General features: G+C 34.9%; 2 protein-coding genes and 1 long non-coding RNA gene across 11 annotated transcripts in view; 1 reads left to right on the top strand and 2 right to left on the bottom strand.

Annotated features, from left to right (window-relative positions):
• The window catches only part of LOC105835074, a 143,246-nt gene extending 131,761 nt beyond the window's left edge, over nt 1–11,485 (bottom strand). For 5 of the 9 annotated variants that reach the window (XR_004964078.1, XR_004964082.1, XR_004964079.1 and 2 more), the window contains exons 1-2: nt 10,079–11,485; nt 9,234–9,628 (exon numbers count right to left, since the gene is read on the bottom strand). This is a non-coding gene — a long non-coding RNA (uncharacterized LOC105835074). Of the gene's footprint in view, nt 1–8,975; nt 9,629–10,078 lie in introns of those variants that run through there. The other 4 variants (XR_004964076.1, XR_004964077.1, XR_004964083.1 and 1 more) reach the window with 4 other exon arrangements.
• On the top strand, nt 2,996–13,444 carry LOC105830166 (UPF0605 protein GA14893). The gene is made up of 5 exons (XM_012669338.3): nt 2,996–3,965; nt 8,525–8,600; nt 8,813–8,969; nt 11,492–11,716; nt 12,049–13,444. The coding sequence occupies exons 1-5, from the start codon at nt 3,892–3,894 to the stop codon at nt 12,276–12,278; spliced, it is 762 nt and encodes a 253-aa protein (XP_012524792.1). The 5' UTR covers nt 2,996–3,891; the 3' UTR covers nt 12,279–13,444.
• Nucleotides 12,348–16,974, bottom strand: LOC105830165 (mini-chromosome maintenance complex-binding protein). Its single transcript, XM_028189640.2, has 9 exons — nt 16,825–16,974; nt 16,291–16,559; nt 15,207–15,557; nt 14,775–15,103; nt 14,518–14,697; nt 14,094–14,337; nt 13,831–14,001; nt 13,519–13,709; nt 12,348–13,296 (listed from the first exon to the last, which is right to left on the bottom strand). The coding sequence occupies exons 1-9, from the start codon at nt 16,829–16,831 to the stop codon at nt 13,206–13,208; spliced, it is 1,833 nt and encodes a 610-aa protein (XP_028045441.2). The 5' UTR covers nt 16,832–16,974; the 3' UTR covers nt 12,348–13,205.
• Between the last annotated feature and the right edge of the window lie 624 nt (nt 16,975–17,598).

Below are 17,598 nucleotides of genomic sequence, written 5' to 3'. Positions count from 1 at the left end.
TACGCGCGCGTGTTTATTTCTAAATCTTTTATAGGCAAATAATTTGACAGCAAATAATTGACAGCTTATCTCTCGATGTGAAAGAAATTTTGCAGATTTTGCGGTTTACGCGCGCCTATCTCGCAGTCGGAGAAACGATTGTAATCACGTCTGATATAACAATCGGGCTCGTATTATTTCATTGCGCGTCGGAAATGACTTTACAAGCGATTCGAATTCATCTAAACTTGTTGAAATGTAGTTCTGACTGTATACGTATAACAGGAATCGGAAATCAATATTCTACCTACACCTTCCTCGAGCATCGCAGCTATGGTTTGCATAGCGTATGCATACCGTGAAAAACATGCGCAAATAACGGCCGTAGCGCTATTCACACATTTCTGAATAGCCTGCGTGTTAAAAAATATATATGTGTTCCTATGTCATACGTATGCTGCGTCACATCGATATCGTGGAAGCGAAACGAAAGCAATGCAAGGACCCTGCTGGATCACTTCACGATTCTATTTATTGTGCAATATGTAACATTTATAAAAAATTAAATGTATATACACTAGAATACATTATTAAAATACATACGCCGGATGATAAAGATGAAAATAGAAAAATGTGAGGTAAAACTATCTTAAAACTGGTCTCTTTCAAGATTGTCCTGAGTACAGTTTTAAGACTCTAATATATAATTAGTTCATCACATTTCAAGATTGTATTTCAGATTATTTTAAATGTAAAAACAGACTATGAATACCAGGCTAAGTAATTATTAACAAATGATAACTTTGGCGTTGAAAGAATGGTCAGGTAGGTATCATCAACCGCAACCTTATCAACGTCAAATAACAAAATTTATGTTACTGATCATCGGTAGAATCAAATGTGATAAATGTAGGTCAATATAAAAAAAACATCCACATTATAATTTGTAATAAATGTTTGAAAACTAATCGAAAAATATTTTATCTTTATTTGTCTGAATAATATTATTGTAATTTCAATCAACATAGTTTAAGTTACATGAAATATATAGTAACAAAGAATTTAAACGTTTCTGTAAACATCTTTGTAAACAAATACTTTTTGCTGCAAAACTACTAAAATATAATAATAATTTTTCCTCGTTTGAAATTACCGTACGAGCTTTTTATCCACCCTAAAAGCTTTCTCTAATTCATCCCCAGCTAGAACACAGAGTCATAATAACATCATATGGATATCATTACTTTATTTGTCACTTATAAGTACATAAAAGATACTTCATGATGTCATCGAGCGGTAAATGATATTCTTGTGACATTATGACGACTTCTGCGTCCTACTTGGGGTTAATTATCTTTCTTTTTATTACAGAACATATCTAAAAGTTTACGTTCTATTTGCGGGGCATTTAAAAATATAGAAAAAAAAAACTTGCCAATAACAGAAAATTATCAGCTCTTTTAAAATATATTATTTTAAATAGATATTAATTAATATAATTATATTATTTTAATATAAACATTCTTAATAAGTGAGAAATTTCTTTGCCTGTATTATAAATTATAATTCACCAATCTTCGAAGTTTCGTTGCTGAACAATGTTCGTCACGGTATTATCAGATCATATCGCGAGGATTATAAAAATCAAGCTTGCCTGGCGATACTTATGTTCGCCGAGACGGCTTTCGTGAGGAAAATGAATGATGCATTCAACCCTCTATATCGATTTTCTGCTAGAGTTACTCTGGAGACCGTCCCGCTTGCTACTTAAGTGTCCCCCAGTTACCAATGAAACGCAGAAGAAACGAGAAACGAGTGTCTGCGACTTTTTAATAAGCTACTCAAGAACGCTCGCGATTCCGGATTACCGGCAAGACATTGAAGGAATAAATAATAAAAACACAAGAAGCCATGAAAAAGTTGCGCGAAAGGACTGAGTGGTGAGCTTTCGCTGTTCCCATTTCCCTAGTGAGTAAAATAAATTTGATAACGATCACTGTTCGTAACATAAATTATCATACTGCATTTAATATTAAAAGTATATAATCTGCAATGTATAAAAAAAAAGTTATCGCTTATTACACTAATTTATAATCTCCAACTGTTCGATTTCTTTATCGAAAAGAAATATGTACGCAGTCACTGTAAATCGCTACATCGAGTGTTTCAGAAAAAAAAATGAGCACAGGGTCGCTATTAATACAGTATATGATAAACCACTACACTAATTAAGGAAGCAACGAGAAGTCAAACGACCGCTAACGTCTCAGTGTTTTATGTAACTTGCTTGCTATAAAGTACCGGTCTTAATTATGGGTCATTTAAGATTAAAATAACTTTCACATATTTATGTAAACAGCAAATATTACAATATTACACATTCAAAGAAAAAATATTATATATTTAATAAATTGATTTTATAACATATATAGTACAGGGAAATTAGACTCAGAAACCACTGTTTCGAGAAAAAATTGTAAGAAACACTTTTATTGCAGATTCTTATTCGGAAGAATCATACAAACATATTAAACAAAAATTCAATTCGAAAAAAGTTGGGAATTATTGTGTAAACAATGAAAGAAGGTAAAAATTTTCATTTTTTGGCAATAAAAAAAATTTATTACTGTTAGCAAAAAACAAAAAATATGAGCTTATAGGTATTAAAAATATTTATTAAATGAGCCGTCGAACGTTCCAATTGGTTTATTTTTTAAGGAGAGAAAAATTAAAAACTGCCAAAATTTACCTTTTTTTAAATTGTTAATAACAAATAGACAAGTAGTGGCAAATTCTTGTAATAGGACTTAAATAGTAGCGGTTACTATTCTCTAAAAGTCTTGAAAATTTTAGCCCCAAATATTCATAACTTTTGACACAAAGCAATTTTTTATTTAATTATTTTTTAATTTTTTAATTTTTAATTAACATTGTTTACACAATAATTCTCAACTTTTTCCGAGTTGAATTTTTGTTTAATATGTTTGTATGATTTTTCCGAAAATTACAACCTAGGTAGAATTTCCACACGGGGAGATAATGTCTGAAAAGCGAGAGACACAATTGGACACGAAATGCGCACGAAATCTTAAATCACTGCGTCCCGAGGTGGCGAAGGGTTAACGACCGGTAACACGTTTAAGGGTTGAATCTGACAATCACGTGTGTTGGCGATGAGCCGAGGCGACGGCGGCGTTCCGCACGATTGAGCGGTACACGGATGCGCTGACACGACCCCGATGACGGTGTGTCGAACCCCTTAAAGGGCGGCGCGCGGAAATGGAGGGGCGCCTTTAGTAGGGCACGACTCGCGGCGACCGTGTCTACTGCTATGTTGTCTTCGGGCCGGCTATATACAGTCCTGTTTCACTAAAGCGCTGGCCGCGTGCGCGATTGCCGCCACCGTCGTCGGATCGTCGGTCGATCCCTCCTGAGGCCGCCCGCCGGATCGAGCGGCAAGCACCCGGATCGCTTCCTCCAGTCGGCGATCATCCTCGGCGCGGTCGCGCGACGCTCGGCAGAACGGCTGATGATATCTCCCGCTCGAATGGAGTAACGATCTTACGCTCGCGAAGACAACTGCTGTGGAAGATTTCGGATCGTTAACGCTACATAATCGACGACGGGCCGCGTCCTCGATGGTGATCGACCGTCGCAAACTGCTGCAAACGATCGAGCGAATGAAGAACGGATGAGGAAAGGGATTTTCGCCGAATACGATGAATATATAAGATAAGAAGATCTCGCGGAAGATAAAAAAGGTACTATGCTCTGATAGAAATTCATATTCAATTGACAAAAAAAAAAGGTATGAGGAGAGGAAATCTCGGATCGAGAATCTCGTGATGAGCGTCGTCGCATTCACGTGACTCGTTTATTTACGACTACACGTGATAAAGATCAACAGCAAAAATGGTGTTCGACGCGATGTGCGAGGAGCAGAGGAAGCAATTCTTCAGGCAGAGCTATGGCGCTCATTTACCCGGGTGAGTACTTTTTTCTGTAATGAATTGACTGTTTTCAATCTGTGATTAATTCGCAATTACAAACGCAATTTTCTTCTATTCATCGACCTTTTATTCCGCGTTTGTTATTAAATTAAATATTAAAACCTTTCTTTAATATGTGTTTTGTGTCTCACGGAAGAGTTTAACCCGTGTATATCTACTGAAAATATTACAATATTATCGATAGGTACGCGTGAGTTGTTAATGAAATACTTTAATGCAACGTGAAAACAAGAACAAGTTCAGAAAGTAATGAGCCGTTCAATATATCCATTATATAGTGAAAAATTAACAATGCAACACTGTTTTAAATAACAGAAATGTTATTTATCACTAGAATTAGCTTAACGATTACAACAATCTAAATTGAATTTACATTATTCGTTAGTGTAGATACTAAATGTCTTGTTAGCTCATGGCTGTTGTGTAATATATGCAGATGCACGGCGTCAAAGAACACGTTTTCAATCAAACTGCAGGTATATTATGTACGACATGCGCGCGTAATAAATTTTAATTATAATATTAATTATGAAAAATTGCTTTTTTTATATGAATGTATATAACCTCACTTACACAGTGTAAAAAATTAGTCTGATATACAACTTATTCATTTATTATTAAAAACAAAAAAAGCCACTACAAATATCTTTCTGGAGAGAAAACAATTCTTATGGCTCACAATTAATAACATAATTAACAATAATATATAAATCTATTAACCTACTTTTTATTTAATAATCGAATTTAGTCAAAAAAATTATGTGTCTTTGTAATCGCAATAACTCTGTTCAATCATAAATGGTGTTAATTGGTATTATAAAATGATATTTATGTCTACGTTTCTTCTTCAAAGAAAGTTTAGATCTTATATTTTTACATGGCACGCATATAGTAACGGTATTATAACTATATACGTCCAATCAAGCTCACGGATGTAAAATATATGGATAGAATATTTAATGCCCACGTACGCTAATTGTGTATGTGTGTACACACATAAGTAATATACAAGCAGCATAATTACGATAAGTATGAGCATTGAACCTAATAAAATTCTATATTCAGATTTCACATTTTCCCAATTTACATGAAAAAATAAACACGGTATTTATTAATGGCAACGCAAATATATTCACGATAATTGATCAATCGAACAAATCAATATTACTACAAATATTGCTAATTGAAAAACATGGAAACTCATTTTTAATTTATTACCATTTTAAAATTTGTCGCATTTTTTCAATATTTTTTTCAAAATTAGTGATTTTTTATTCTATATAAGATGTTCGTATTTATAGTATAAAAAGTGAATTTATTAAAATAAAATAAATAAAATAAATAAATAAACTTAAATAAATGACACACTTATAAAGCACACTTCTTATAAACTTCTTTATAAACTTAAAACAGCAGAAAGCGTGAAATTGATTCCACAAAGAAACCGCATCTGATCGAAGGATTTTCAACGAAATCACGCCTGTTCTGCACGAGATCGGATCTAAATTTTTTTTTCTTCACAAACAACGATTCTAAGCGATCTAATTTTAAGCGATTCGATCTTGAGTTGAATAGAAACCGCAGAAACGGTATTCAAACCACTGATTAAGTCTATTGATATTGGCTGTCATTTCAAAAAAGATCGGACATTAAATTTGAAAGTTACATGATAGTATCTTAAAAGCTTAAATCTAAAAATAAATCTAAAAATAATCTATATTGTATTAATTAATTAATTTATAGATTGGAAAACAAAGAATAAAACTTATAAGAATCAATAATAACAAATTTCTAAAATTTCTATTGCAATAAATAAAAACAAAATCTAAAATTTTAATTAATAAATTTCAATAATTAAAATTTTGCATAAAGACATTATAACTTAAATTAGTTAAAATTTTCGTTAAATTTTAGTAGAATTATTACAAAAAATATTTATGGCATGTATTAAATGTATAGATTAAACACAAAAGACTCAAAATGATATTCTCTTTTATGCAAATATGCAACCTTTGATATTCAATATAGGATTGAATAATTAGGATTGAATATCCATTAATACATGCAAAATAACGAAGGCAGCATGAAAAAACCCAAGTACGGTAAAGCTGTCTCCTTTATAACGTACATACATACATTGTACCCGATGCATTATGCATTCGCAATATGTTTACCGATCGCACAGACATCGGACGGAAAAATCAAAGTGGCACACGTGTCTCGATTTCGAGATTACATCGCCATTCGAACTGGATCGCCGGATGACCCTCCGGAAGCGTGCATTCCCTGAAATATTGGCCTCGAGGTCGCGCGGGGGAACGAAAGCGCTGGTACCGCGGTTGGTACCGTGCCAATTTACACCCCCACGTCCCCAACCACGAAGGTATATCACGCGCAAAACTACCCTTCCGTATGGCGAATCACCTCGCACTATTTATCGTGATTTACCCTCCGGCATATCGATCCGAGTGAGAAAAGACGCGGATCGAAACGGACGCGAATTATTACCCCAGAGAAAAGAACTCTGTCTGGGGAGAGAATAAATAGAAGCTCCCGGTTAACTCTTTCCGTATCAGAGATTCTGCTACCTTTCTCATCGCGACGAAAAATTAATAGCAAGAAATGGCTGATAGGGAATAAATGGGTTATCGAGAGTTTTTCTCTTTTAGTGGAAAGATTGAGTGCAAGTTTTCACTTGCGTTTTAAATAGAAAGCATGTAAAAAAACATTGATCTCGATTTTAAACTTGAAATGCTACCGTTCAGTTATTCTGGCATAAAGTAAAGTATGAAAAAAATTTTGCGTGAATTTCCACTCAGTATAATAGCATTGATTAAGAAAAATAATAAATACTAAATAATTTTAATTTAGAATCTTGAACCACTTTTTCTTTAGAATATTAATAATATAATAATAGTGTTCAAATAATAAGAGAAGAAGAGCTTTTTCTTAAGGCAACACTCTATTGGTGATGTAATGAAAAAAAATGTTAGTGTCGAACATCATTCCGTTGCGCGTTGTTTGACATTAACAAAGTCATATCTTCACATCTAATTATAATGGACAGTTTTTCTTCTCTTTCCATCTTTTTATTTTAAAGTTGTTTCCTGACTATGAGTTAGAGCCTTTACATTTTTGACATCCGTTTTTACACCTTTAGAATGTGATGTAACTTGCGACTACAGACAGTCTACACAGTCCTGCGTTTTTTATATAATACTTTGCATTGGAGAGGACTCGAAATATAAGTCGAAACGTTTACGTACGTATTTTCAATTGCGTTCAGTTACGTTGCTATTAAAATCACCTAGAATAAAGTTTCTCGCACACGAATATCTACTGCTGGCTCTTATTGGCGATGTTCTCCCTAACGTATTTATTTGTATCTTCGAATTCAAAGAAAATCCTGACAACGTCGCAAGCGTGATCTATATTGAATGACCTCACTTGACAGTGATCTTGCGATACGGAGACGGTGAAATGGTTCAACGACCTAGATTTACGATTTATGCAGATCTTAATGGCGTAGCCGGGTACAACTCTCGTGACAACCGCGTAGGAGTGACTTCGGCTGGTTATCCCACCGTGACCGCGCCGCAGAGTGAAGGCTCGATTTACTAGGTCACACCGGTAGTCCGCTTTTCACGGTTCTGCGATTACTTTATTTAGGGATCGGCCATGATGATCGCGCCGATTCTCTCAGATGGGCATTTAAAACCAATGCGCGCTCGCTCGAAAGTCGACCGAAAAAACTCTCCCCCCCCCCCCGTGGGGATCGTGAAAATATCTCCGAGAAGTTTCACTCATTGAAATAAATAAATATATGAAAATAATCTTGTAACGATGTTCTCGTTACTTGTACACTTTATCCCACCCGTCCTTTATAATATTATAGTTACAAATAGATAGACTTATCGATCGGTCTCGATTTCCTTTGAAGTGCGGTATTTTAATTATTCACGGTTGTACATGTACAGAAGTTACAGATAGACAGATACACCTCGCGTGCCAGTCTACATCTTTCCCCCCTTTCCCCTCGCCAGAATATGCATACTTTATCGTATCCTATATGCACTGTCGCAATAAGTAGCGATGTAACTACGACTATAAATTCTAACAAAGAAGCTTCCCCGTGCGTTCATATGTCGCGCAAGATAATAGCTAAGGAATTAGATACGCTTCAATGAACAGAATAACGCCTATAACATGTTCGTGTAATAAGGTCATAATTTTGCACGCCACACACTGTGTCGTCCGATGGTATTATTTCTTTAGGATATTTTCGTCATGGAAAAGTAGACTGCAAATTGATCGAAAAATCTTGCATCAAATGTTACGTAGTTGACGTGGTCACGCTCTACCGTTACCGTGAAACAATGTATTGTAATATTAATACGTTCGCTTATCATAAGAAAAATTCAATCTCTTTAAGCTCCTTTTAGTTATTAAACTTATAGGAGAATACAATGTTAGTATTTTCAAAATTCATTCCATGCTATAACTTTATTAAAAGATATGTGTGTATTTTTTTTTAGGTACACGGGTCACTGTCCCACTCTCAAATTTCGCGTCGGGAAGAGATTCGGAGCAAACACAGAAGAAATAATGAGGGTAAGAGCGTCTTTAAAGGCGATATATATCAAAAAGATTATAAGAAATTAATTGAATTGTAAAAATGTGAAAGATACATTTGTAGAGAAACTTGAGTAAAGAGAGATTTTATAATATTAAAATAAAGTGTGTTATGAATAAAATCATCGCATTTAAAAATTAAATATTGCATTACTTAATGTTGTTAATTTATGTATTATTTAATGTTGCAGGAACTGTTAGAAAAGAAGATTCTCAAGACTGGACCATACAGGCCAAATTCCGGTAGAGAAGCGGAGTTACCCACTCTTCAGGATAAAGAGATCAGAAGAGATTGGAATAACGAAGCTGCAGCGTACAAAGCATGTCCGTACATTCTAGGGTATACCGGTAAGACTATGGAATATTCCTTCTTTCAATCGCAAGTAAATTAAAAAAAAATTTTTTTTCGAAATGTAAATATAGTTACAAAACTATTTAATATTAATGAGAAGTTTTAAAATTAAGCTTAGTACAAATAAAGAATATTTTTTTGTTAACAGTAATTTAGATTAAAATTTTAATTGCTATATATATTTAATCGCAAAGTAAATGTCAAGATTAATTATAAAGTTTAAAAACTCGAGACATTTGCAGTCTTTCATCAAGTATTACCTCCCTGGTACAAAAGAATCCAATGTCAATCCAATAACAATCCAAAATAGAAATCGGCGATTAAGATCTCACTTTATCGCCTCCAAATACCGACGTGGAATGAAATTGCTTCGACGACCTTCAATGCACGCGATTAGTGAGATCTAATCGACCCAAATCGTTTGCAATTAGCAGTTTGTACCGCGCGCATGGCAAGACTAACGTTTAACGATACAATCCTGAAAACATATATATGTAGGTACATGCATATACATATGTATTATACCTTGTATTATACCTTTCCTCGTCAATTCATTGTTTCAACAGACGGAATTAAAAGTAATCCAACACTCACCGGTACGATGCACAGCAGCGGACATTAAAATATTGATGCAAAACCATTTGTTTTGTGTAATCTGTAAAAAAAAATATACATATAAAGTTTTACGAAATAATCGTTTCAAAAAAGACATTTAGCAGAAAAGCTCTATGACCATTGCAAGTATCTTTCTCTTTTCTAATAACTCCCATAAAATTTGATAAATGAAATTCTAATAAATGTTTTTTTCAAAGCAAAAACAAACTTTTTGGTTAGAAAACAAACCTTTTTAGCCTGGTCTACAATAATTGGAGTAAGCATGGAGTAAGAAGTAAGAGTAAGATAATTTCCTTCTGCGCTGTGATTGACCGAGCGTTAAGAAAAGCAGGAGTAGGAGTAAGACGAAATGAAAATAATTTATTTCACTTACGCTCTTACGCCAGCTTTCTTACACTGGATTAACTCTTTTACGCCTAGTCGTACTTCTTACTCCGTGCTTACTCCAGCTATTGTAGACCAGGCCTTTAAGTTAAAAAATTACGCTTACCCACGGTTGTTCCGCCGTCGCCTGATACCCCTTCCTGGGCCTCCTCCTCCTCCTCTTGTTTCCTGATCCCTTGTTGCTTCATCCACATGGCACTATTAACAGTACATCAACACCATCAACACTCCCTCGCAACGCTATCTCTCTGCGACAGGTTAAATTCACGCACGCACCACTTGCCGTTGCCGCTAGATATCGCGATCACCCGATGTCTCTGCGCGCGGCACTCCCGAAAATCGCGCGCGGTCATTTCCCGCGCTTTAACCGCACGCTCACTTCATTACGTTACGCCGCGATCCGCTCGCGCGCCCAAATTCACGTCGCTCGCCGCGATGACGTCACACACCTGTTGGCACAAAGGGCACATAATCGCGCCTCGGGATTAAACGTCGCGATTAAACCGCCTCCCCTCTATTGCCCCATCGCGACACGCTGTGCCGGAATGAATGCATGTAAATACACGAGTTGGAATCGAGATGAATACCCACGACCCGCGTCATACGCGGAAGGGTGGACATGGCATCGCCCACGGCCACTCGCCACGGTCGATCGTTTCGATCGAAGGAATCTCACGAAATACGCGCATCTCGGGAAGTTGACGGCGTGACCCACGACGAGCTCATTGTCGCGCGATCGACGAAGATCGGATTAATTGCGGTTGCACTTGCCGATTGAACGTATCGCCGCCGCTGAATCTCGCAGTCGATCCGTCCACAACCATTCTCCGTGGCGTCTCACGACTAACCGAAAATCTCGAAGCTATCGGCAATAACTTCACTCCGTGTCGCTGATACGTCGCGAATCGGTGAACGATAATCGAGGCGGATTATTTAAAGTGTACGTACATACATACATACAATCAAAAAATATTCAACAAATCCTGCATATTTTTTTTATAAATAATCTATTCCTTTTTAAATCTTATTTTATTTTATTTGTTTTGAAAAAATTGAAGTGCGGTTTATTGAAATAACTGTTGCAAAGAAACATATATTTTGCACGAAATGCTTGTTATCGATAAAAAGTTGTAATCGATTAAATTATATAAAATCGATTAATTTATTAAAATTGTAAATTATGTTCAAATAATTTTTATTTTTGTATTAGTTTTGTTTCCACGCTTTATAAAGTTGCAATTGTTTAATAATACTTCGGTAATATTATGAAATTGACCTGACAAAAACTGTATAAAAATTTACTTAACACACATTCACATTTTAATTGAAAGTGTGCTTACGTCACAATTTGTGTGAGATAACTCGACAAATATTCATAAGATTTATAAATATCTATAATCTTGATATTTTAATACAAAAGTCATATATGTATATGTAGATAAATTATATGTAAATTTGGCTTATATACTATATGTTGCATTCATTTACGAAGAGATTTATATTTGACCTCTTGATTTAGGATACATTCCTGGATTCAGCAGCAGGTTTGGCCTATCCTTCGTGAGAGCCGTGGAAGCCGGCGCCAAAGAGTGGCACGAGGCGCAAATGAAGCTGAGAGCGCAACGCGACGCGATGAGAGCTCATGCCGAGCGGACGGATCCGAGAAATCTTCTATCCCGTGCGAGAGCAGACAATGTGGACATTGAGATCGATCACGGTCATGACAAAGACAGAAGGACCTATGGTACTCGCATATCATCATATTGCTCATTAATCATTTCCATTTTAATTCAGCAGTGCAACTACATGCTACATTATCTCAAGCTCGATTAATTAGTCGTTTTTATTTCAAAATGCTAAAATAAAAAATACCGATTAAAAGAGAAAGATATATATGATAAAGATTAATAAAAATTCATCAAAAATTTAGTTTACATATACATATATAATTTTTTAATTTAATTTTTGCAGCAAAAATGTCCTGGTTTTTACAATCAATTTAAGAAATTTAAATTCTGTGAGGTTCGAAACAAAGCATCAAGTTTTAAGAACTGTACATTATTATTATCGTTGCAGATTATCATGTCTCCCCAGAAAGACCGCCGATCGTCGGATACACAGGCCACATTCCAGGTGCAAGAGGAGAAGTCGCGCTTTCCAAGAGGTATGCTCAGGCCGCCAGGAAGGGATTAGAACGTGTCCAAAGAGAACGTGAAGAAAGACACAGCAGAGAAAATGAGATGAACGCTGTTGAGAGAGTCCTTGATAATGCGTATCTCGACGAAACGGGACACACACGTGCATAAAGTGACAACACGGGAATATGGTTTCTAACTGCAGCATATAAAATGAGATAAGAATACATTCAGACGTATGTTGGAGAGGAGCAAGTTTAGTATTGAATATAATACAAGATATTCCAAACATGCATATATAACTTCCAAAATTCTGCCAGATTTTGCTATACTTGAAGTTCTAGACATTCGAGTTTCGATTAACAGATATTTTATACCTTTTCTTTGATAGTATCGAAAAGAATAATAGTAAATATATACGTATTATGTTAGGAAACAATTTAGTTGCAAAATTATTTGCGTCCGAATCAAGAATATATTAGTTTAAAGATTATATATTTTTTGTATTCTAGAGAGTATTTTAGGTAATAAAAGTAGATTTTACTATGTTTTTTCTCATTTTCGGACATAAATAATTTTCAATATAGACTGAGTTTAGAAACAGATAACATAATTATTAAAACGTGGTGAATGTATTCCTCCGTGAAATAACAAGTTTCTTAATTTTTTGATGATGTATTAAAATGTGTTGAATATGTAAAACAGATTTTTAAACTAAGAAACTCTCCGTAACTAGTCTTCAAAAATATGTATGACAATCGAGAAACAAGCTAGATTGTTACTTTAAAAACAGCTACATAAATTAATATCTTAATATTCTTCTATGTAGAGAAATAAATTTACAAAAACATTAGTTATTTCAAATGCTTTGAGCTTCCAATGTTCAATAGATTTCTGCACATACATGCACTAAGTACACATACGTATACGACCTTCTCACGATCTAACACATGGAAAGAATAAACATTTTTGGAAATATTTCTACCAGGAAATATTTTCAAAGAAATGCAGAGACGATTAATATATATATATATATACGCTAGTTCCATTTCGAATAAAATAAAGGACATGTTTGAACTTTAGAACTTACGAAATGGATTATAGCTGATGTATGTACGTGATAAACAACAAAGCGCGCATAATACTTATTAGTAAAACTTTATTTACTGAAGAACCATGTGATCTTTGCCTGTATGTAAATACAAGTTGAATTAAACTTCCGTCCTGTTTCATAGAGTAATTAACAATATAAAAATGTATATATACATATAAAATAATATATAATTTTTACATTAATGAGATAATTACAAAGATACGTAGAAAATAAATATCTGTATTAGAGAAATATGATAATATGACTTGATGTATAATCGATATTAATCGATTTTTTTTCTGGCCCCCAACGAATTACCTTCCGCGCTGTGGCAGCCTGCTCATTCTTTCCATTTCCAATTGCACAGTTTTCTTCCAGCATTCTGTATCTAGTGTTGTTTGTCCGCAAGACAAGGACATCAGTCTAGCGAAAACCATCAATGCGTGTAAATTATCCGCATCTATATTCTTGTCTGCACTCCGCATCTTCACAAAATCATCTTGGATAATCTAAATGTATAAAAAGAGGTGATATGAAATTTAGTATTATATAAAAAAATAAGGCCACTAAAAGAAACTAAGTAAACAAAGAAATATTAGCGACAAAAATTACAAACCAAAAATGACATACTTTTGTAACTTCTTCGTTAAAAACAAATTCTGCGTGCCTCAAGGCTTCTATGTACTGACGAATATTCGCTAATCGATTTTCGTCTTTCAAATACTGATGTGCGGCTTCAACTACTTGAGTGTATAAATTTTCCGAGTCTGTATCAACATTTAAAATAATCTCCATGGGACACTGTAAATAAGCAATTTTGCTGATAAATATTTGTAGAAAAAGTATATCCTTATGTGTTATACTTGTTTTATATGTTGCAAATAAATACTTACAGGAATAAATGATTTTACATCAGAAAATATTAAAATCGGAATATCCGTTTCGTATTCCATCGTATAATATTTAAAGTCGTACGGCAGTTTTTGAAACATAAGTAAATCAGACAAAGCTTTATAATTCTCCTTGCCAATCGCAGTAAGTGCACCAGTGGTTAAACCTGTCTCGTCTATCACAAGGTGTGTATTATTGCTCAGTTGGAGAACACCACTCGTCAGTCTGTTGCATTCATAATCTTTCCTAAAAACAGTGCAGATTTGTTCATTAATATACATTCAGTATTAATGTAGATTAACTTTAAATTTGATTTAATTCACTTTTTATTTATTTTTTTCAATTCAAATAATTAGACAATAAAAAGTAAAATAAACCAAGTTTGATCTACACTGATGCAAAAGTGTTTCAATGAGATAAACTTACTTTGGAACTAAAGCTAGTTCGTTCAAATTTTCCAAAGTAATTTCCAAAAAATGGCTTTTCTTTACAAATAACGTTAAAAAGTTGTAAAACTCCTTTGGAAAGATTCTGAGTTTGCTTGCTGGAAAATTCGTTACGTTCAGCGGAAATGCACCAAGACAAAAGTAATCTCTCCTCATATATCTAAAAAAAATATTGCAGAATATATAAAATAACGCATACAAAAATACATATTTCTATAAAAGTATCAAAATACATACATCGTAGAAAGTAAGTGGCATATTAAATAATCCGCAGCTAAAGTATCTCCAAACAACAATTGGGTTAATATTATATGCAAGTCACTTCTGATGAGCTGCGCTTTGGATATAATTTCTGGATTATTTGTAATTGTAGGTTTCGAGAGCTCATTTATTTTTATTGCATGTAATCGAGGTACCAGGGAAGCCGGTGGATTATGAGTATGTACTTCGGCTTCATCCATTTCATCGTTATCTGAACTATGAATTGTGCCTAATGTTGGATCCAATGATATAAATCCTATTACATCAATCACCTGGTTCAGTTTTAAGATCATTCCGTCGTAAACCTGGAAAATAGATACAAAAAATATAATAAAGAAAAATGTATATCAAAAACATTTTGATGTAAAAATATTTTTTAATATTCTGTATATTTTATATAATTTTTACCTTTACGATGCAAGACTTTCCTCCATCAATTGGGATCGGGAAATTCAATATGTGATCTTCTGATAACATAGTTTGAACTTTTGTACTGCAATGAGCGTCACTCATATTTACATCATTATTGTCCGAGACTTTTTCTTTTTTTATAACAGGTTCCGAGCAATCCATTTCCTCTAAATCGTTATCATCTAGACTTCTTTTACTAATACTATTATTATGTGTTGTTGTATCGGGCTGTGTAATCGTACTCTTCTCCTTCGCCCAATCATTTAGACCAGGTATAGAAATCACAATATAAGTCTGCCTTTCTGAATTTTTATTTTTGTTGGAATATAATGATATCTCTTCGTGCGACTGTATCCAAAATAAAAAGTTAATAAATTTATCAGGACATAAGCCTTGTGTCCATAATACTAAAAATTGCTTTAAGAGCTTAAACGAAATAAGAATTAACAAAAGCAACTTCTAATATCATGAATACAAAGTTGAATTCAGAAATAGTTACCTAGTTTTTTAAATAATCACGTAGTGTTTTTTAGATTATTAATTAAACAGTATTATTAACTACATATAATGTCCTATAGTTCTTAGTATTTAAGATTATATTATATGTACAAATCTATTCTGTAAGCTTCATTTTCTTGCTGCTGAAGTAAAAATCATTCCAGGTAACTACTTCCAGTATTAAAAACACTTGACAGACTTTATATGATAATGTGTGCAATATTATACATGAGATAAGCTGTTCTTAAAACATCCCACACCTGAACTGCACATCTGTTTTAATCTAGACTCTGTTTTATATCCATCGTTCATATAGGAACGAGGATAATTCAATATCTTTACAGAGTCACATAAAATAGTTCTAAATCCCCATATCAGACAAAATTGCATTGGAGGTTGAAAATTATGAATTGGAGATTAAAATTTCAATCAATTAACCAACAAAAATAAATAAAAATGATCTAATTGATAGAATTTTAATCTTCAATTCTCAATTTCCAATGCATAAGAATCTGTGCGTCTAACACTGGCATCAAGATTTATACAGAAGGAATATCAAACTGAGAAAAAGAAAATAATTTACCAGGCATCTAGCCACATCCATGTACATTCCACATCTAACGTCACTGTTCCCAGTGTCTATATTCTTCACCTCATACTCCTTTAAATAATATTCAGGATTGTACATATCCTGAATCATCCCTCGGAATCTGACCAACTCTTTATCCTTGATATCATGAGATTGGACGATATTCAACAAAGGTATTTCTGCCAGAACCTTCGGATCTTCTAAAATCTGCTGACATTCCGACTGATTCGAGACGTAATACTCCGGCGTCCAATTTCTTATTGCTAAAACAAAAATTAACATGAAATGTAAACAGAACAAAGGAAATTCTTAACCCTGTGCAACATGCACAATTCACAAGATTTGTCACATATTCTAATCTGTAAGATTCCTCGCGCGTCTTTTACCTTCCCCTTTTTTTTTATCAAAAAAAATTTATATAAATATTGAATTTATTAAAAAAATTAAAATTTGCGATAACACAAGCAAAACAAATTGGAATTGCAGCTCATCAGATCTTGTGCATGTGTGAAATATGAATATACGTACATGTCATTTTGAAAGCACGTGTCAGCGTGTTACTCTAACGTAATTACTCAAATCGATCAAGAAAAACTAATGAGCTTTCGTGAAACGGACAGCTTCCTCGTGCGCTTTCGACGCGATCGAGATCAGCAAGATTGGCGGCAAACACGCACAGCTGATGACCCATTGTAGCTCCAGATGGCGCTGAACTGAAGACCTGCACACCACTGCACACTAGAGACCCTTATCGGCACGACCGACATTCTACCGAACGGATTGCGTATCCTCCTCGAGCGAATACGCGCACACAAAAACTTTGCTCGGAACGAAAATCAACACTGCACGAAAATGGCAATACGACCTCTGTTACGTACAATCTCACATAGCTCGCGTATCGTTTGCTAGCACGACAGCACTTTCAACACAACACCGGACAATTCAATTCTGAACACGCGAGACACGCACGGAGTCGACAGAGCGTCCGACCGGCGCTGGAGTGGCGTACGTGACTGCTGGCAGACAGACTCGGCGGTACTCGGTGCTAGTCGGCGCCACTCGGCGTTGCTAGACGGTTGACTCGCCGCGCCTGCGCCGCTGCCGCCATGTTGCTCCGTTGCTCCGCGCTCCAGTCCAGTCATGTACGCCACTCCAGCGCCGGTCGGACGCTCTGTCGACTCCGTGCGTATTTCGCGTTCAGAATTGAATTGTGCGGTATTATACAGGTACGGTGTTGTGGTGAGAGTACCGTCGTGCTGCTAGCAAACGATACGCGAGCCGTGAGATCGAAAGCGCGGCGTC

This window comes from Monomorium pharaonis, chromosome 7 (genome assembly GCF_013373865.1).
Source record: "Monomorium pharaonis isolate MP-MQ-018 chromosome 7, ASM1337386v2, whole genome shotgun sequence".
Classification (NCBI taxonomy): Eukaryota; Metazoa; Arthropoda; class Insecta; order Hymenoptera; family Formicidae; genus Monomorium; species Monomorium pharaonis.
The sequence above is the reverse complement of the archived record's forward strand: the minus strand, read 5'-3'. Positions and strand labels throughout refer to the sequence as shown.

Excerpts from the sequence above, each read along its gene's own strand:
- LOC105830166 (XM_012669338.3), top strand. The coding sequence starts at position 3,892 with ATGGTGTTCGACGCGATGTGCGAGGAGCAGAGGAAGCAATTCTTCAGG. Across the intron at positions 3,966-8,524 it reads TATGGCGCTCATTTACCCGG|GTACACGGGTCACTGTCCCA; the intron begins GTGAGTACTTTT and ends ATTTTTTTTTAG. Across the intron at positions 8,601-8,812 it reads ACACAGAAGAAATAATGAGG|GAACTGTTAGAAAAGAAGAT; the intron begins GTAAGAGCGTCT and ends TTAATGTTGCAG.
- LOC105830165 (XM_028189640.2), bottom strand. Across the intron at positions 15,558-16,290 it reads TGGATGTGGCTAGATGCCTG|TCGCACGAAGAGATATCATT; the intron begins GTAAATTATTTT and ends TTTTGGATACAG. Across the intron at positions 13,297-13,518 it reads AGGCTGCCACAGCGCGGAAG|GCAAAGATCACATGGTTCTT; the intron begins GTAATTCGTTGG and ends ATTTACATACAG.